At 43.5% G+C, this 22,186-nt stretch overlaps 1 protein-coding gene across 5 annotated transcripts in view; it reads right to left on the minus strand.

Annotated features, from left to right (window-relative positions):
* Nucleotides 1-22,186, minus strand: part of LOC110502069 (interleukin-1 receptor accessory protein-like 1) — a 396,352-nt gene that overhangs the window by 325,875 nt on the left and 48,291 nt on the right. For all 5 annotated transcript variants that reach the window (XM_036958963.2, XM_036958961.2, XM_036958962.2 and 2 more), the window contains exon 2: nucleotides 7,080-7,181. In XM_036958963.2, coding sequence (XP_036814858.1) covers nucleotides 7,080-7,161 — 82 coding nt within the window. In that variant the 5' untranslated portion in view covers nucleotides 7,162-7,181. The remainder of the gene's footprint in view (nucleotides 1-7,079; nucleotides 7,182-22,186) is intronic.

Raw genomic sequence — 22,186 nt, forward strand, 5'->3', positions numbered from 1 at the left:
TATTCTCTGCAGATCCTCTCAAGCTCTGTCAGGATGGATGGGGAGAGTCGCAGCACAGCTATTTTCAGGTCTCTCCAGAGATGTTCGATCGGGTTGAAGTCTGGGCTCTTGCTGGGCCACTCAAGTACATTCATAGACTTGTCCCGAAGCCACTCCTGTGTTATCTTGGCTGTGTGCTTAGGGTCGTTGTCCTATTGGAAGGGGAACCTTTGCCCCAGTCTGAGGTCCTGAGGGCTCTGGATCAGGTTTTCATCAAGGATCTCTGTACTTTGCTCTGTTCATCCTTCCCTCGATCCTGACTAGTCTCCCAAGTTCCTGCCACTGAAAAACATCCCCACAGCATGATGCTGCTGCCACCACCATGCTTCACAGTAGGGATGGTGCCAGGTTTCCTCCAGACATGACGCTTAGCATTCAGGCAAAATAGTTCAGTCTTAGTTTCATCAGACCAGAGAATCTTGTTTCTCATGGTCAGAGTCCTTTAGGTGCCTTTTGGCAAACCCCAAGCGGGCTGTCATGTGCCTTTTACTGAGGAGTGGCTTCCGTCTGGCCACTCTACCATAAAGGCCTGATTGGTGGAGTGCTGCAGAGATGGATGTCCTTTTGAAAGGTTCTCCCATCTCCCCAGAGGAACTCTGGAGCGCCCTGACCAAGGCCCTTCTCCCCGATTGCTCAGTTTTGCCGCGCGGCCAGCTTTAGGAAGAGTCTTGGTGGTTCCAAACTTCTTCCATTTAAGAATTATGTTCTTTGGGATCTGCAGACATTATTTAGTACCCTCCCCCAGACCTGTGCCTTGACACAATCCTATCTCAGTGCTCTATGGACAATTCCTTCAACCTCATGGCTTAGATTTTGCTCTAACATGCACTGTCAACTGTGGGACCTTATATAGACAGGTGTGTGTCTTACCAAATTATGTCCAATCAATCAAATTTACCACAGGTGGACTCCACTCAAGTTGCAATGGAAACAGGATGAAAAAGGTGCGAATAGTTATGTAAATAAGGTATTCATGTTTTTTATTTTTAATACATTGGCATTTTATAATAACCTGATTTTGATTTGTCATTACTGGGTATCATGTGTAAATTGATGATGAGGACATTAAAAAAATATCAATTTTAGAATAAGTCTGTAACGTAACAAAATGTGGAAAAAGTCATGAGGTCTGAATGCATTGTATAATTCCTCGCAACTATCTACGAGCAAAGTGATCATGCTGTTTTTATGTGGCTGCTATGAAAGTGAACTGTGAACTTGCATGTGATATGGGGTGTATACATTCCTCCAATTCTGTTGAAAAACGTTTCTTAAACGGAAACAAACGGAATGAAACTGGGATAAACACACCTGAATTTATCCAATAAAAACTCACATTTGCAACTGTTGGACTAATGATTACACCCTAGATCAGCTAGCTGCAGGCAAGATTATGCAAGGCGGTATTGAATGTGTCATTGTCTGTCACCTTGATTACTCACAATTCTGAGCCGGGTGAATGGGTGACTAGAATATGAATGATTCAATATGCTGTTATAGAAATAAGGCCATGCTTATAAAAAAAAATCTATCATCCTCCCTCATCTTAAACGATAACTGATTACAACATGTGATAACATGAAACTACACGTGACATCAAAACCTAAGTGTCAAATATGAAAATATTTTACTTGAACCTTTTACTGCAGTGGGCTAAATCAGTGTCACACAGTGTTTCTTAGTAGTCTTAAACACATCTACTTTGAAACAAAAGTATACACCTCACACACATGGTTATGGGCTTAAAATAATTATTCACCTGTACCATGTCAGATATAGAGTTGAAATGTATCACATTTTGAGTTAGCATCCCAATATTACACTCTATCAACTGAAATATAACAAAACCCGTTTGACATACAACCATAGGATTTGGGGCGTTTTTTAAACTTTTATAATGTTTATTAATTAATTCTGAAATTCTGAAAAATATGAATAACATTCCACCCATGAGGCCACCAGGTCATTTGACTGCAGGAAAGGGCTACAAGACATAACTGACATTAATTGAAACCGTCAGGCTTCATCTAGTTACCGATTTGTTCATGGGGTGTTTTTAGGATGGTTTTTGAATATTGAGTCAGGGTCCACCTCTTGGTTGCTAGGTACCTGAAGTTTCTGCTGCACCACCAGGTCAGTGGACATAATCAAGATTGGCTATACATATATTGCCAAGAATAACTTTCTGTACTTTGCCTATAGTATATACACATTGAAGATGTTATCTCTTTCAAATGAAAGTATGATGCTATATTCTCATTTCAATTAGTGTAAAAAGAATAATATGGAATTATTTTGTACTGTGGCCACACTTGGGACTCAGCCTTAACTGGGATTTTAACTTGTAAGCACTTGGTCGCAAGCAACCTGAAATGTCCTGCTACATCAACAGGTCTGTGAGCCTAAAAGAGATATGGCTACAGACCCATTGGCAATAATTAATTTCTCCACATTGCTGAAAGCTGCCCAGATTCAAGTAAATAAATATTCACCACAATGTTACATCAAAATAAAACTAGCAGTGCTCAAGGCCACTTGACATAGAGTTTACTGCATATGCTTTGGGGATTTTAACTTGCAACCTCTTGGTTGAGGTCATCCACGTTTCTGCAGTGCCACCAGGTTCATACTTATTCCTTGGAACATGTATTTACACACTCTCCAAAAATAAGGGTATGGTTAGGAGACAGTGTTGTTCCCTGAGGTACAAAAAGGTCAAAGGTACACTTCACAGGTACAAATATGAACTCACACGGTAGCATTCGGTAACTTGAAGGTAAAAGGGACATTTTTCTCCCCAATATTTTTAATATAAGGTATGATAATCAATGCGCTTTGATAGGTGGGGGTAATGTAGAGTGGGTTCATTAGCATATTTTGGGGAGTGGTCAAATGCAAGTGTAGTTGTACCAACTCTCAGTAGAAGTGTCATAGCAGTTTAACCCTTGTGTTGTGTTTGGGTCTGTGGAACGCAGTTTCAATGTTTACTAAAATAAAAATGATAGAATTAATCATATTTTCAACCTGAGACTCATTGCCCTTGGCTCATTTTCTGAGAAGAACATGTAAAATAAAATATTTTCATTAGGTGCACGCAGTGCACCCACCTTCACATTTATATTACATATGTGATGTTCAGGTCCACTGGACCTGAAGGTAATAATAGTGTGGAAAAGTGTGTGTGTAGGTGAAAACAAGTCCAAATGAAACAAAAAGGTTTGCTGTGTGCCTTCACTCTGTCTTCCCCTGCTGTTTCAATATAGCACCAATAACCTGTCTGTCTCTTTGCCTGACTGACTGTCTCCTGCTTTTTCTCTTTACCCTTTGTATTGTGTGAAACTACCCAATGACTTGTGGGAACCTGCACAATGTTATTACAATACATTATTTCGATACATTGTAAAAAATTCTGTATTTTCCCACACTCTACCCCAGCCAGGTGCAAAAACACAACAAATAAATAACTTTGCATGTGTGGTGCCTTACCACAATCAATCAGTATGGCAAAAATAATCTCTGCTCAGAGGGTCTTAGAAATACTTTTTGCAGAGAGAGAGAAGCTAGTGTGGAAGGAGAGTCTTCCATTTTGGAAGACGAAGACTTTTCTGAATATGAGGATCATGTCTCTGTCAATTCGAAGTCTACAATTAGTTAGAAGAAGAGGATGAGATTTACCCTCAGCCAGCCCCAGGACCACGTGTAGTGTTCCAGAAACACGTGTTTTCACATGTGAAATGTCACATGTGTAGTGTTCCAGAAACACGTGTTTTCACGTGAAATGTCACATGTGTAGTGTTCCAGAAACACGTTGTCACGTGAAATGTCACATGTGTAGTGTTCCAGAAACACGTTGTCACGTGAAATGTCACATGTGTAGTGTTCCAGAAACACGTTGTCACGTGAAATGTCACATGTGTAGTGTTCCAGAAACACATGTTGTCACATGTGAAATGTCACATGTGTAGTGTTCCAGAAACACGTGTTTGCACATGTGAAATGTCACATGTGTAGTGTTCCAGAAACACATGTTGTCACATGTGAAATGTCACATGTGTAGTGTTCCAGAAACACGTTGTCACGTGAAATGTCACATGTGTAGTGTTCCAGAAACACATGTTGTCACATGTGAAATGTCACATGTGTAGTGTTCCAGAAACACGTGTTTGCACATGTGAAATGTCACATGTGTAGTGTTCCAGAAACACATGTTGTCACATGTGAAATGTCACATGTGTAGTGTTCCAGAAACACGTTGTCACATGTGAAATGTCACATGTGTAGTGTTCCAGAAACACGTGTTTTCACGTGAAATGTCACATGTGTAGTGTTCCAGAAACACGTGTTTTCACATGTGAAATATCACATGTGTAGTTTTCCAGAAACACATGTTGTCGTAAGAGTGACATACCACCATCAGAGCCCCAACCTAAGCAAACTCAGCCTAACCCGTGACACATGCAATGCTTATGAAGACATATTGTCTTGTCTGCCCAGAGATACCATATAAGTCACCAGGTAATAACTGTGATCATGACTACAGAAACAGCTGACATTTCACACACACACAGCTTTTTTCCCGTGAACTGTCAGGACTTTTTGGGGAGTCAAAATATATACTAATTTAAAATGATATTTTCCTAACCACTGACCCTATACCTAAAGAAGGAAAACATACACACGGTTGGAAGGATTGAGAGGTGAGGGGATCAATGCAAGACTGTCATCAGCTCCTCTCTGGTAGAAAGAGATGATTTATAGGAGAAGTCTGTCTATAACCTACAATATATGTGGTTAACCTCTAGTCAGCAGTAGGGCTAGGTGGACACATCGTGTGTGTAGTCCCTCTCCAGCTGAAACACATCATTCATGGGTAAGGTGCAGTGGCCCTCTGCCCTTTGTGTCTGTCTGTGTTCCTCCGTCTGGAAAACCTTTAAAGGTCATCCTTTAAAGTCTGAGACATGTCCTCCACCATGTCTGCCCTACACAAACACAAGTGGGACCAGGACTGGAGCCAGGGGTAAATAACATGGAGATGGGGAGTAATACCAGGACTGGAGCGAGGGACTGTATACACAAGAGCTCAAGACAGGCAAACACACACATATACTGCACATACGTGCGCACACATACAGTATGTACACAAATATTACCACACACACACTGCAGTCAGACCATAGCGGGTAAATTCAGTACTTTACCTGGTAATGAACCGACTAATATATGTGGTCTGGGAATAATGGCTAGCCAACCTGCAGGACCTTCAACTAGGAGGAACAGATGAGATGTCTTTCTGACCAACTGATATCTAATCTGAAAACAAAGGATTTTTTTTAATTACCCCCTTTTTCTCCACGATTTCATCTGGTCTCATTGCTGCAACTCCCAAACGGGCACGGGAGGCAAAGGTTGAGTCATGCGTCCACCAAAACATGACCCGCCAAACCTTGCTTCTTAACACCCGCCCACTTAACCCGGAAGCCAGCCACACCAGTGTGTCGGAGGAAACACTGTTCATCTGATGACCAGGGTCAGCCTGCAGGCGCCTGGCCCACCACAAGGAGATGCTAGAACACAATGAGCCAAGTAAAGCCCCCCCCCTGACCAAACCCTCTCCTAACCCGGATGACGCTGGGCCAATTGTGCGCCACCCTATGGGACTCATTGTCAGTTGTGGCCGGTTGTGATAATCCCGGGATCGAACCCGGATCTGTAGTGATGCCTCACAAAGGCTAGGTTTAAAGCAATTTGAGGGATGCCAATATTCATCGCAATCCAACCACATCAAGACATACAGGCTGAAATATTAAAACTAACTCTGAACCAACTATATTCATTTGGGTTCCGGTCTAAACAAATGAAACATGCATGAACATTTAGCTAGCTAGTTTGCCGTTGCAGCCTGTGTGAAACGTCAAACATTGGGTTGTTATTTTACTTGAAATGCACAAGGTTGACCAATTTTTGTGTGTGTTCTCTTCTCCGACAATTAATCCACAGATAAAAGGTTTGTTTCTTGGAATTTCTCTTCCTTCAGTCGTCGTCTTCTTCTTCTTCTTCTGCTGTGGACTTTATATGGCAGTTGGCAACCGACTTTAAGGTGCATTTACCACCACCAACTGGACTGGAGTGTGGACCTCAGTGCTCCTAAAAAACTGGGAGATGGGAGAGGCGGGACTTGCGGCGCGTCAAGTGTAAAAAATAGACCAAGTTCTATTTTACCGCCTGGCTAAGCATATGCTCATTGACGTATGCCAGCAGTTTGGATGAAATGATTGAATAACATGTAGGTGTACATTTATTTCGTAACGCTTGCGCACTCAACATGGGCGTTGTGGTCAGCATGTTAAAGACAGTGCCTGGTTTTGGGGCTCAGTCATTGACAGTCTGCAGCAACAAGTTAGCTCACTGAAACAGATTACTCTCAGCTCTATCAATTCCTGTCATGAACAAAGTTTCTCTCTTCAATCTTTTCTCCCATCCATTTTCTTCTTCGACCTTTGCATTTGTTCACAATTGATGCTCAATTTGCTGCTGTTTAGAGTCAAAATGAGTTTCGCATTAACCATTGGCGACCCTGAGACAGAGCGATAAGATTACTGTGTGTCTGCCAGTCTCTCTCGCTGCATGGGGGGGAATGCTATCTAGCTCTGAGAAGTGTCATTCAGTATGTCAATCATGTTTAAAATGTAGATAGGCAGGCAGGTAATCATACTCCATCCAGCCCCAAAGACAGACAGAAATGTCAATTTCACATTTAAAAAGCTCAACAGACATATAGTGAATGAGATTGACACAGGGAAATGGGTAAAGGGAATGCCCTATGCAATTATCTCAGCTCCATTTCCTTCATTAAGGTTAGTGGAGACACACACACACACACACGCACGCATGCACACACAAACACATCTCAACTAAGTGACAAGAATTCCTGGAACTACTAACATTTGCCATTAAAACAGATGTCTAGCTCAATCCCACCACTCAGGCGGGAGGAGCCACAGGAAACAGGAAGTAGAGAGAGAAAGAGGAAGTGTACATACCTGAGCCTCTCTTGGAGACTGTCTTCATGGCGCGGGACAGGGTGACATACAGCAGGATCAGGAGAGGGCTAGGAGGCCTCATTTTCCCCTTGACCTAACAGCCTAGGATACAGAGAGAGAGAGAGCAAGAGCGAGAGAGAGGAAGAAAGAGCGAGAGAGAAGGAGAGAGAAGAAGAGAGAAGACAAGTCAGTCATCTTTCAAGAGAATATAAAGTTGTCCCCCACATCGAAGATAGCACAGCCATCAGAGAACAAAAATGTTATATTAAACCCACACACACACGCACATAAACACATACACTCCTTTACTTACATTCCGCTAATGGCATCGAATGATTTCTTCTTGTGATTGCAATAGAGACAAGTTATCACAGCAGGAGAAATTTCACCAAATACCATTCCGCTGCGAAGATGCTGACGAATCAATAAAGACATAATGATGTGTAAAGAACACCACTTTTTAAAATCTCGGCTTCATTAAAAATGGAGTAGTGTGAAGGTTGGCGTGAGGGGGATTTAAATTCAAAGGGATGCCTATTCCACACATATGCACGTTCATATAGAAATGATCCTATGGACATCGTAGATCATGTTACTAGATGAAGGCGGTAGGTTGGTTCATTCTGTGGTTCGTCCCATGGTGGTAAACGACACCCTGTGTGGCAGATACCCTATGTGTTTGTGTCTTAAATTAGATGGAAAACACACAATTGTTAATCCATTGGTAACTCCTGATCAGCACTGTCGTTGAGGAGTACACCACATCAGTCACTGGCTTTATCAATAAGTGCATTGAGGATGTCGTCCCCACAGTGACTGTACGTACATACCCAAACCAGAAGCCATGGATTACAGGCAACATTCACACTGAGCTAAAGGGTAGAGCTGACACTTTCAAGGTGCGGGACTCTAACCCGGAAGTTTATAAGAAATCCTGCTATGCCCTCTGACGAACCATCAAACAGGCAAAGCCCCAATACAGGACTAAGATTAAATCGTACTACACCGGCTCCAAAGCTCGTCGGATGTGGCAGAGTCGGTAAACTATTACAGACTACAAAGGGAAGCACAGCCGTGAGCTGGCCAGTGACACAAGCCTACCAGACGAGCTAAATCACTTCTATTCTCACTTCGAGGCAAGCAACACTGAGGCATGCATGAGAGCATCAGCTGTTCCGGACGACTGTGTGATCATGCTCTCCGTAGCCGAGGGGAGTAAGACCTTTAAACAGATCAACATTCACAGGGCCGCTGGGCCAGATGGATTACCAGAACATGTGCTCCAGGCATGTGCTGACCAACTGGCAGGTGTCTTCACTGACATTTTCAACATGTCCCTGATTGAGTCTATTACCAACATGCTTCAAGCAGACCACCATAGTCCCTGTGCCCAAGAACACTAAGGTAACCTGCCTAAATGACTACAGACCTGTAGCACTAACATCCGTAGCCATGAAGTGCTTTGAAAGGCTGGTCATGGTTCACATTAACACCATTATCCCAGAAAGCCTAGACCCACTCCAATTTGCATACTGCTCAAACAGATCCACAGATGATGAAATCTCTATTGCACTCCACACTGCCCTTTCCCACCTGGACAAAAGGAACACCTACGTGAGAATGCTATTCATTGACTACAGCTCAGCGTTAGTGCCCTCAAAGCTCATCACTAAGCTAAGGATCCTGGGACTAAACACCTCCCTCTGCAACTGGATCCTGGACTTCCTGACGGGCCACCCCCAGGTGGTGAGGGTAGGTAGCAACACATCTGCCACGCTGAACCTCAACACTGGAGCCCCTCAGGGGTGCGTGCTCAGTCCCCTACTGTGCTCCCTGTCCACTCATGACTGCATGGTCAGGCACGACTCCAACACCATAATTAAGTTTGCAGAAGACACAACAGTGTTAGGCCTGAACACCGACAACGTCGAGACAGCCTGTAGGGGGGAGATCAGAGACCTGTCCTTGTGGTGCCAGAATAACAACCTATCTCTCAACGTAATCAAGACAAAGGAGATGATTGTGGGCTATAGGAAAAGGAGGACCGAGCACGCCCCCATTCTCATCGATGGGACTGTAGTGGAGCAGGTTGAGAGCTTCAAGTTCCTTGGTGTCCACATCACCAACAAAACTATCATGCTCCAAACACACCAAAACAGTTGTGAAGAGGGCAGGGCACAGCAAAACCTATTTCCCCTCAGGAGACTGAAAAGATTTGTCATGGGTCCTCAGATCCTCAAAAGGTTCTACAGCTGCACCATCGAAAGCAGCATCCTGACTGTTTGCATCACTGCCTTGTACGGCAGTGAGGCAACTCTTTTACACTGCTGCTACTCTCTGTTTATCTTCTATGCATAGTCCCTCTAACTATACCTACATGTACACTACCTTCAAAAGTTTGGGGTCACTTAGAAATACCCGCAAAACACCAGTCTCAACGTCAACAGTGAAGAGGCGACTCCGGGAGGCTGGCCTTCTAGGCAGAGTTGCAAAGAAAAAGCCATATCTCAGACTGGCCAATAAAAATAAAATATTAAGATGGGCAAAATAACACAGACACGGGACAGAGGAACTCTACCTATAAGGCCAGCATCCTGGAGTCGCCTCTTCACTGTTGACGTTGAGACTGGTGTTTTGCATGAAGCTACCAGTTGAGGACTTGTGAGGCGTCTGTTTCTCAAACGAGACACTTTAATGTACTTTTCCTCTTGCTAAGTTGTGCACCGGGGCCTCCCACTCCTCTTTCTATTCTGGTTAGAGCCAATTTGCGCTGTTCTGTGAAGGGAGTAGTACACAATGTTGAACCAGATCTTCAGTTTCTTGCATGGAATAGCCTTCATTTCTCAGAAAAATAATAGACTGATGAGTATCAGAAGAAAGTACTTTGTTTCTGGCCATTCTGAGCCTATAATCGAACCCAGAAATGCTGATGCACCAGATACTCAACTATTCTAAAGAAGGCCAGTTTTATTGCTTCTTTAATCTCTCACAGAGACTCTCTTCTCTGTGTACATCAATGAGGTCGCTCTTGCTGCTGGTGAGTCTCTGATCCACCTCTTCGCAGACGACACCATTCTGTATACTTCTGGGCCTTCTTTGGACACTGTGTTAACAACCCTCCAGGCAAGCTTCAATGCCATACAATTCTCCTTCCGTGGCCTCCAATTGCTCTTAAATACAAGTAAAACTAAATGCATGCTCTTCAACCGATCGCTACCTGTACCTACCCGCCTGTCCAACATTACTACTCTGGACGGCTCTGACTTAGAATACGTGGACAACTACAAATACTTAGGTGTCTGGTTAGACTGTAAACTCTCCTTCCAGACCCATATCAAACATCTCCAATCCAAAGTTAAATCTAGAATTGGCTTCCTATTTCGCAACAAAGCATCCTTCACTCATGCTGCCAAACATACCCTTGTAAAACTGACCATCCTACCAATCCTCGACTTTGGCGATGTCATTTACAAAATAGCCTCCAATACCCTACTCAACAAACTGGATGCAGTCTATCACAGTGCAATCCGTTTTGTCACCAAAGCCCCATATACTACCCACCATTGCGACCTGTACGCTCTCGTTGGCTGGCCCTCGCTTCATACTCGTCGCCAAACCCACTGGCTCCATGTCATCTACAAGACCCTGCTAGGTAAAGTCCCCCCTTATCTCAGCTCGCTGGTCACCATTGCATCTCCCACCTGCAGCACACGCTCCAGCAGGTATATCTCTCTAGTCACCCCCAAAACCAATTCTTTCTTTGGCCGCCTCTCCTTCCAGTTCTCTGCTGCCAATGACTGGAACGAACTACAAAAATCTCTGAAACTGGAAACACTTATCTCCCTCACTAGCTTTAAGCACCAACTGTCAGAGCAGCTCACAGATTACTGCACCTGTCCATAGTCCACCTATAATTTAGCCCAAACAACTACCTCTTTCCCTACTGTATTTAATTTATTTATTTATTTTGCTCCTTTGCACCCCATTATTTTTATTTCTACTTTGCACATTCTCCCATTGCAAATCTACCATTCCAGTGTTTTACTTGCTATATTGTATTTACTTTGCCACCATGGCCTTTTTGCCTTTACCTCCCTTATCTCACCTCATTTGCTCACATCGTATATAGACTTGTTTATACTGTATTATTGACTGTATGTTTGTTTTACTCCATGTGTAACTCTGTGTCGTTGTGTGTGTCGAGGTTGAACAGGCTAGTAATAGGGGTGGCAACAATTTCGGCAGATAATTTTAGAAAGAAAGGGTCCAGATTGTCTAGCCCGGCTGATTTGTAGGGGTCCAGATTTTGCAGCTCTTTCAGAACATCAGCTGAATGGATTTGGGAGAAGGAGAAATGGGGAAGGCTTGGGCGAGTTGCTGTTGGGGGTGCAGTGCTGTTGACAGGGGTAGGAGTAGCCAGGTGGAAAGCATGGCCAGCAGTAGAAAAATGCTTATTGAAATTTTCAATTATGGTGGATTTATCAGTGGTGACAGTGTTTCCTATCTTCAGTGCAGTGGGCAGCTGGGAGGAGGTGTTCTTATTCTCCATGGACTTTACAGTGTCCCAGAACTTTTTTGAGTTAGTGTTGCAAGAAGCAAATTTCTGCTTGAAAAAGCTAGCCTTGGCTTTTCTAACTGCCTGTGTATAATGGTTTCTAGCTTCCCTGAACAGCTGCATATCACGGGGGCTGTTCGATGCTAATGCAGAACGCCATAGGACGTTGGCCAGGTCGCAATTGTAAATGAGAACTTGTTCCTGGTTAAATAAAGGTGAAATAAAAAATCAGAACAACAGTTTTCAGTTATGCTAACATAATTGCAAAAGGGTTTTCTAATGATCAATTAGCCTTTTAAAATTATAAACTTGGATTAGCTAACACAATATGCCATTGGAACACAGGAGTGATGGTTGCTGATAATGGGCCTCTACACCTACGTAGATATTCAACTAAAAATCAGTCGTTTCCAGCTACAATAGTCATTCACAACATTAACAATGTCTACACTGTATTTCTGATCAATTTGATGTTATTTTAAATGGACAAAAAAAAAATTGCTTTTCTTTCAAAAACAAGGACATTTCTAAGTGACCCCAAACTTTTGAATGGTAGTGTGCATGTTACCTAAATTAGCCCGACTAAACCGTGCCCCCGCACATTGACACTGTACCGGTACCACCTGTATATAGACTCGCTACTGTTATTTTCACTGTCGTTTCACTGTTTCCCCCCCATTTATTTACTTATCTATTGTTTACCTAATACCTATTTTTTTACTTAAAAATTGCACTGTTGGTTAAGGGCTTGTAAGTAAGCATTTCACCTGTTGTATTCGGAGCACGTGACAAATAAACTGTGATTTGATTTGATTTATATAAAAGTTACAAAATAATATGACTTCAAATATCACTCTGCAGAGATGTACATTATACAGTTCTACCAAATTCAGTACTCTTTTAAATGAGGTAACGATGACCTTCTATCCCTCTGAATATATCCCCCATTTCATTATTCCAAAGTACCAAATAATGAAAACAAAGCTTTTGAAGATCCCCTTTGGAAAAAGGCCTGCGGATGCAAATATAGTTGATTGAGTGGGCTGGGTTGGATTCGGTTAAAGTATTTAAATTGAGACTTGAAACGACACGATTCCGGTGGCTACCGTAGCAACACAGGGTTCAGATGTGACAGCGACCATAGACTGAAAGACTGAGAGGCAAGGAGAGGAGGAGAGAGAGGATACAACAACAAACGGCCCTGGGAAGAGTGGAGGGAGTTCAGCCAGTGTCAGACACACGAGAGGAGAGGAACACCAAATTAAGCAAATTAACCCTCTAAACCAGAAAGGACCAGGATGGAACCCTGGTATATAGAGACAGACAAAAGCAAATGATGAGGAGAATGTTTGAGCACTGCTGCGGTCTCTGTCAGTCACGTGTGTGAGTTTGAGAGAAAGAGAGAGAGAGAGTGTGTATGTGCGTGTATATGCGTGCGAGATTGTGTGCGTGTGTCTGCATTTGTGTGTGTTTGCATGTGAGAGAGTGTGTGTGTGCTCAGATTAGAATAGCTAATGAAAGGAGTCTCTCTCAGACTTTCTTCTAGGAAACGTCGTTGAGGCAGAAAACATGTCTGCCAAGAACGTTCTGGCAATGTCCCCGTTGCCTGAAGATTGGTGTCTCTTTGTTCCACTAAAAGGCCTTGAGAAGCAGTCGGCAATAAGCTCGTCAGTTGTTGAGAAATGTGTGTTTTTGGCTTGTGTTACCAACCCTGGGTGTATTTATTGTCTTATAAACACAACGCACACACACCACTAGATAAAAAGGTTGATGGAAATGGATGGAAGGAGAAAATGATTGGTGGAAGGAAGGATTTAGATGAAGAGATTTGAGACCAAAGACGAGCTAGCTACTGGGTGTGCAGGGTTCTTCTACACGAACCAGAGCCTGCACACACTGCCTCTCTCCTGGAGCAGGGCTGACCACCAGAGTCCTAGATGCTAGTCAACAAGGTCGTTCCCCTTATGTAGAACCACTGGCCAACATGGGTGCTGGCAGAAACAACATAAAGACACCCCCTCTCCACACACACACACACACACACACACACACACACACACACACACACACACAGCATGCACGCACACACATACAGTATGCACCCACTATGGCTGGCACAATAAACATATAATCGTGTAACCAACAATTATGGCCAATAACCTTGAAGTATATAATAAGAATCGTCTTAATACACACATTTTTGAAGGGAGGTGATTCAGCTCTAGATAAAGTTTACCCAACAGCACTTTTTCATTTTGACATTAAGCGGGTCAAGTTGGTAATTGCGGTATAAGCTATTGGTTGGTCAAAACTATTGGACACAAGCAGTCAAAACTATTGGTAACAAGCAGTCAAAACTATTGGTAACAAGCAGTCAAAACTATTGGTAACAAGCAGTCAAAACTATTGGTAACAAGCAGTCAAAACTATTGGTAACAAGCAGTCAAAACTATTGGTAACAAGCAGTCAAAACTATTGGTAACAAGCAGTCAAAACTATTGGTAACAAGCAGTCAAAACTATTGGTAACAAGCGTTCAAAACTATTGGTTGGTCAAAACTATTGGTAACAAGCAGTCAAAACTATTGGTTGGTCAAAACTATTGGTAACAAGCAGTCAAAACTATTGGTAACAAGCAGTCAAAACTATTGGTAACAAGCAGTCAAAACGATTGGTAACAAGCAGTCAAAACGATTGGTAACAAGCAGTCAAAACGATTGGTAACAAGCAGTCAAAACGATTGGTAACAAGCAGTCAAAACTATTGGTTGGTCAAAACTATTGGTAACAAGCAGTCAAAACTATTGGTAACAAGCAGTCAAAACGATTGGTAACAAGCAGTCAAAACTATTGGTAACAAGCAGTCAAAACTATTGGTAACAAGTGGTCAAAACGATTAGTTTTTGAGATGGTGGTGTCACTAATCTGTGTTGTATTCATTAGGTATGTCGTTGCTCATTTTTAAAGATGCATTTTGATGCATTACAACCTCAAATCCTTTTTCATTATGACAATAAACGTGGTCATTTGCATTATAATTAATCGTTACCCAAAATTCCATAATCATCATCACAACTCCAGCACCCACACAAGAGGTTCGATATAACACGGGGGAGGCTACAACTAGCTGGAACGACTACAGGCCACAACTGTGAGTGAGACAGATACAGTAACACAGACAGAGAGAGAGAGAACGCAGCCAGCAGTGAGCAGTAGTAGTCTATGCACACAGGAAGCCCATTCACAGGTCACACTTCCTGTCAGACTGCCTGGCTGCCTGTCTCCCGCTGTAATGTCTCAAAGCGTTCCCTGTCACAGTCTGCTCCCCACAACAATTGCACGGTGCTCCTGAAAGACCCAGCCATCTCACGCCTTCACAAGCTCACTGGGACCAGGGGCCTTGCCAAGCATGACATCATCTCCCCCCTCATCCCACACAGAGAGGGCATTGTGACGACCGCTCCCTGTCGCTTGTCCTCTCTCCATTCCCCCTCTAACATTTAAGTATTCTCTACTAGGAGGTACAGACCATGACACAAAGACTCTTTCTCCCAAACAAACACACAGACCACTAACTGCTCAATCAGTTGTAACAGGAGGGTTAAAACATTCAAGCTCTTCTGTTAAGTCTCTGAAAGAGGACATCTTTGGATGTAGTGAAGTGTTACCAACACAAACACATGCTAACATTGAAAGAGGACATGAGTGACTGTTTCCATCAACTTCCCTAATTGGGTGGCTCTCTGAGACCAGGAAAAACACCCTTTCAACACGGAGACTTCTGCAAGTTGGAAGATATATATATTTTTTTACCCTCAAAATTCACCTGTGAAGGAGATCGGAGCTATATTTACAGGTATATTCTACATTTCCATATCCAAAGTTATGTTTGATGTCGCATCATTTCACACAGAAGGAAAAAGGCTTGATTTCCCCAAACTGAAGAATGTGTCTCATGCACAGCTGAGTTCTGATGTTCTATTGTTTCCAGGGCAACTGGGGGTACAGGATAGATAGGTAATCAGGTGATGTGGAGCAGGATAGCTGAGCTAGCGTAGCTTTAAGTGAATCTCTCTCCCAGGAACACACGATGGAAAATGTTTAATCAGTAATAATATCAGACCAACCTGAATTAAATCTTTTTTTTTTCATTTATGTTTTCACAGGTTTATGATAAGAGAAGCAATTTACCACTATTCTGAAGCAATTTACTTATTATTCACTATTAACAGTTGGGGAGGGATACTAGGGCTGAGGAAAGTAGGACACCACAAGGCGGAACACACATATACTGTAAGTATAGATACACACACGTGTATACATGCACGTACACACACGCATGTGCACACACCAGCAAGCCACACACACATGATCATATAGAGATATACTGTGTAGAACAGACATGCCTCTGACATAGAGATTATGAAAACATGTTGGCTCTATTCATGACATGTCTATGTGCACCATGATGTCAGATGGTCACCAAGGTCAGGAGGGGACAACAGTTGGGACAGTGCAGATCTGGCCAGTGTGGGTTTCCTTCCAACAAGCTTCCCAACAATATGACATATTATCTGACCGCCATCCATACTCGAAAGCCAAACTCATTTGCTCCGAGGCATCGGGACGGGAGCAGGTGTGTGAGGATGTACACAGCACGAAATCCACGGATCAGCGGCTCGTGACGCCAGAGCACACACTGACTCACACACGTACGCACACAACTCACCTCTTGCCTGCCATCTATAAGCGGAAAATGAGGGTTACAGCTCAGCGTCGGGCTACGACGCCCTGAAGGAAGAGTGATGGAATTGACTGTCTGCTCCCATTGTTGTAGGAATGTATCTCCCTGGATAGCTGTTTCTCCCTCCCTGCTTCTCCGCCTACTCTTCAGCAAATTCAATTATCATCTCACCTTATTTGTCCCACCGCGCTCACTCTGCTGTGTGTGGGAAAGAGTGTGTGTGTGTGTGTGTGTGTGTGTGTTTGCATATGTTTGTGAGTATGTGTGTGTGTGCACGTGGTGTCTCATAGGCTATGCACACATATCCTACATCAACATACCGGTAATAATTTGTCAATGACACTATAAAGACTTCCTTAATTCACAGCACCTATAGCCAGAAAGGTTCGTTAACATTTGATGATGTCACTCTAACCCTGAAGAGTGATTCCAGCAAGGCTCTAAATTAATCATTTTTCATTGCTAGCACCAGAAAGAAGCACCATTTCTTTATTGAGGTTTATCCTATATGAATTCTAGCTACTTTTGAAGCACATGATGTGCCCTAGAAATATAATATAATATACATCTGTAAATACATTTGTTTATTATAAAAAGCTCAAATGTTGATAAATATACCTGTCATTGAAATTACAATGTCATTTGTGGAATATTAGGTTTGTACATGGTGTAAAAGGACTATTTTCCTGTTGAGATGCATTTCATTGAAAATAGTCCACTGTCTCTGAGTGTCACCTTTGTGATGATGACATTAGCGATGGGAAGTTCGGTTCCTTCGGCTCTTTTTATTGACTCAGATCTTTTCCATTCGTTCAGTAAAAAGAACAACTCTTTCGACTTGTTTAATTCATTTGAGTCAGTAATACCAAGGGCCCGGTTTCCCGATAGCGATGGAACTTAGGCTGACAAGTGTTTTAACGATGCATCTTTCCTACAACGGCCGAACATGTACCGTAACATACACTACGTTTCCCAAAACACCACGCAGAGAGAACGTTCGCAAAGTGCGTCGTTGAAGCATGTTTCGATACTGACAGGATCAGCTTTCTCCGTTAAAATCTTCTGTTAACATTGAGAATTATTCCACAATACTTACGACGGATCAGGTTCTAGAAATATATTATCACTTATGGCTGCAAATATTTACTCTAATGCTTACCCTATAATAATGCACTAAATCAAGATTTTGCACATCATTGCGCAAATGTTAGGCTACACACTAATTATATTCAGACAAATTACAGACAGTAACCTACAAGCAGCACAACACTGCTTGTAGGCCTAAGACAGGGAATTTTTACTAGAATAAAAAATTGAAAAACTGAGTTTAAATGTATTTGGCAAAGGTGTATGTAAAGTTCCGACAGGTGCCATTAATACAGGTAACGAGTGGAGGACAGAGGAGCCTCTTAAAGAAGAAGTTACAGGTCTGTGAGAGCCCGAAATCTTGCTTGTTTGTAGGTGACCAAATACTTATTTTCCACCATAATTTGCAAATAAATTCATAAAAAAAATTCATAAAAAAAACTACAATGCGATTTTCTGGATTTTTTTTCTCATTTTGTCTGTCATAGTTGAAGTGTACCTATGATGAAAATTACAGGCCTCCCTCATCTTTTTAAGTGTGAGAACTTGCACAATTGGTGGCCTTGAAATACATCCACAGGTACACCTCCAACTGACTCAAATCATGTAAATTTGCCTATCTGAAGCTTCTAAAACCATGACGTCATTTTCTGGAATTTTCCAAGCTGTTTAAAGGCACAGTCAACTTAGTGTATCTAAACTTCTGACCCAAAGGAATTGTGATACAGTGAATTATAAGTGAAATAATCTGTCTAAACAATTGTTGGAAAAATTACTTGTGTCATGCACAAAGTAGATGTCCTAACCGACTTGCCAAAACTCTAGTTTGTGAACAAGAAATTTGTGGAGTGGTTGTAAAATTTGTTTTAATAACTCCAACCTAAGTGTATGTAAACTTCCAACTTCAACTGTAACAATGGTTTTGGGAAACAGCTCTGAGATTTAACGATACTCCTATGAAGGGTCTAACTCTGGCCTTAGCCTTTAAGATGCTTTTGGGAAACCAGACCCAGGTTGTTAGCTAGCTATCTAGCTAGATAGCTAACATGACGGAACAAGGTGTAAAACAAATGCAGTCCGCGAGTAGTTTTAGCATGGCCCACGACATGGTTTATGAATTTAAAATGCAGCCCCCCAATTCTTGACAGGAATAAAAAAAAACATTCCAACGGTAATATGGTTCAGCTGTTGGCTTAGAAACAAGCAGTTTTGGCTGTATTAATGATGCAAGCATGACGTAAATGAATCTGCGCTCTGGATTCAAATGGTACAGGGAAGCATTATCATTACAATAATTATTACTTTAAAAATATATATTTTTTGTATTTTACCCCCTTTTTCGGTCATCGCTACTACTCCCCAAAAGGGCTCGGGAGGTGAAGGTCGAAAGATGCGTCCACTGAAACATGACCCGCCAAACCGCGCTTCTTAATACCCGCCCGCTTAACCCGGAAGCCAGCCGCTCCAACGTTCAACTGATGACCGGGGTCAGCCTGCAGGCACCCGGCCCGCCACAAGGAGTCGCTAGAGCGCGATTAGCCAGGTAAAGCCAACCGGGCCAAACACTCCCCTAACCCGGACGACGCTAGGCCAATTGTACGCTGCCCTATGGGACTACCGATCACGGTCGGTTGTGATACAGCCTGGGATCGAACCCGGGTCTGCGATGCAGTGCCTTAGATCGCTGCACCACTCGGGAATAGCCTACCTTTTACTTCATATCCCTTGCGCAAATAGTCTACGGCTGTGTCTGTCTGTCTGGAGCTCACTGTCGTTGGAAACGCGAAGGTCAAGTTTGCTAGCAGGATTGAGCTGGACCAAGTTAATAGGTGATACAATGTTTCATGATTCAAGTTCATTGCAGAGAGGCCATGTGTAGCCAATGTGATTTATAGGATATTTATTTTTAAATCAGGATATTTTCTACCTGCAGGCTGCAATGTTTTAATTTGTTGGTTTATGTAGGCTATTTTTATATTAGGCTATTTTTACAAATTGGCAACGGCAATATAATGTAATGTATTGACGTTGTGTACATGATTTTGAATTCTGAAGACTTTATTAGAAATGGAATGAAATTGTTCCATGAAAATGTGTACATGAAAACCAGAACTGGCACGCAGATCAGTACAAACTGTACACTTCTTTATTCTTCTGCTTGGAGCTAGTTAGAAGCAGAGCTGCCATATCTGTCGGCGCCATTTTGAAATAAAATATAGATCGCTGGCTCCCTCTTTAGTAATTTGTGTCTTAATTTGTAATTGCAGTGCATAAAGCATCAGACAAGCTAAGTAGCTTACATATAGTTGATTTTATTCAAACATAGGGTGTGTCTGTACAGTACATGGTAAAATACACATTTGAAAATGTCAACCAATCAAAAGAACAGACTACTCTACTTTTTTAGTTGGGGACAGCCCTAATGTGTATGTTGGTCTAACAGGCCTACAATCTACATTTTACCAAGCACTCTTGTCCAGAGAAGCTGGGGTTAAGTGCCTTGCTCAAGGGCACATCGACATATTTAACACCTAGTTGGCTCTGGGATTTGAACCAAACACTCTTAACTGCTACGCTACTTGTCCAGGATGTAGGCCAGTCCAACAGGCCTGCTATCTGTATAGTAGACTAGACCGCTACACTACCTTTAAGACAGATGAGGAAACACACTCAGCCATCTTGGCACAGTACGCTGTGGATGATTGATTGTGTGATTTAAGTATTTAATCCAATTTAAAGACGGCATGCTCTCCGCTCTGAGGTAAAATACAATCTACTCTGAGCATTTACTGTAAGAAGGGAGGGAGAGGGAGAGGGAGATGGAGAGGGAGACCTGTAGAAATTGTATATTTTGAAATGTGAAGCAGAGAGACAGACATGGAACACACACTCATACACACACACTTATGGAGCAGAGTTGTTCTACAGGCGATTAGGTTGCAATACCCCTTTGAATGAGCAACTCTCTCTCTGTCTCATCCGTGACCAGTTCAATAGCTTCATGTATAAATATTGCATGGATAATTCATTTTTAATATTCACATGGTGTCACGTCGGTATGAAGGGTCGGGAGACAGTCGGAGGAACGCGTAATATATATATATATATTTTTTTACCCAAATTACGGCGTGCTGAGTACAGGCACGGGGACAAAGACCAAACAAACACGCATACAACACACAGGGTAGAAACCCAAAGAAAAAAGAGCGAGGAGTACCTCGAATAAATAACACACTCGCACAATGATTAACACACGAGATGAGACCCTTAATCACCTGGGCAATCCCAAAACCCACAGCACGGGTACTCACACGCACCAACAGACATAGTAACAATAATCGACCACTCAATGGAAACCAAAGGGCACATATATACAAATACAAATAGTGGGAATAGGGGCCAGGTGTGCGTAAAGGAAAGTTCCGGAGGGATCCATGACACATGGATGTGGACTCACCAACTGGAAAAACACCTTTCAGCAATGCTTTAACCATGTAAAACAATAGTCTGACAGTGTATGTTTTTGTGTGTGTGTGTGTATGTGTGTGTGTGTGTATGCATGTGTGTGTGTGTGCATTTGAATTTGTATATACACGAGTGTCTACCAACCCCCCTCATATGAAACACTCCATTATTCATATGATAAAACAGACACATTCATACAGAGTAACCTATGCTGCTCACACACATGTTCACACTGCCTGTGTCTACTAATGCATCTTCCATACCTAAGAGAGAGAGAGGAGAGAGAGAGAGAGAGAGAGAGAGAAAGACAGAGAGGGGGGGAAGAGAGAGTGAGAGAGAGAAAGAGGGGGGAGAGCGAGAGAGAGAGCGAGAGAGCGAGAGAGAGAGCGAGAGAGCGAGAGAGCGAGAGAGAGAGGGGGAGAGAGAGGGGGAGAGACCGAGAGAGAGAGGGGGAGAGAGAGGGGGAGAGAGAGGGGGAGAGAGAGGGGGAGAGAGCTCGAGAGAGAGCGTGAGAGAGAGCGCGAGAGAGAGCACGAGAGAGAGCACGAGAGAGAGCGCGAGGGAGAGCGCGGGGGAGAGAGAGGGGGAGAGAGAGGGGGAGAGAGGGGGAGAGAGAGGGGGAGAGAGCGCGAGAGAGAGCGCGAGAGAGAGCGCGAGAGAGAGCGCGAGAGAGAGCACGAGAGAGAGCACGAGAGAGAGCGCGAGAGAGAGCGCGAGAGAGAGCGCGAGAGAGAGCGCGAGAGAGAGCGCGGGGGAGAGCGCGGGGGAGAGAGAGGGGGAGAGAGAGGGGGAGAGAGAGCGCGAGAGAGAGCGCGAGAGAGAGGGGGAGAGAGAGCGAGAGAGAGGGGGAGAGAGAGCGCGAGAGAGAGGGGGAGAGAGAGTGCGAGAAAGAGAGTGCGAGTGAGAGAGATGAGAGAGAGAGATGAGAGAGCGAGAGAGAGAGCGAGAGAGAGCGAGAGCGGGGGAGAGAGAGCGAGAGCGGGGGAGAGAGAGCGAGAGCGGGGGAGAGAGAGCGAGAGCGGGGGAGAGAGAGCGAGAGCGGGGGGGAGAGAGCGAGAGGGGGAGAGAGAGAGCGAGAGAGGGGGAGAGAGAGAGCGAGAGCGAGAGATGGGGAGAGAGAGAGCGAGAGAGAGAGCGAGAGCGGGGGAGAGAGAGAGCGAGAGCGGGGGAGAGAGAGAGCGAGAGCGGGGGAGAGAGAAAGCGAGAGCGAGGAAGAGAGAAAGCGAGAGCGGGGGAGAGAGAAAGCGAGAGCGAAAGCG

This window comes from Oncorhynchus mykiss, chromosome 22, assembly GCF_057628025.1.
Source record: "Oncorhynchus mykiss isolate SJ-2025 chromosome 22, ASM5762802v1, whole genome shotgun sequence".
Taxonomy (NCBI): domain Eukaryota; kingdom Metazoa; phylum Chordata; class Actinopteri; order Salmoniformes; family Salmonidae; genus Oncorhynchus; species Oncorhynchus mykiss.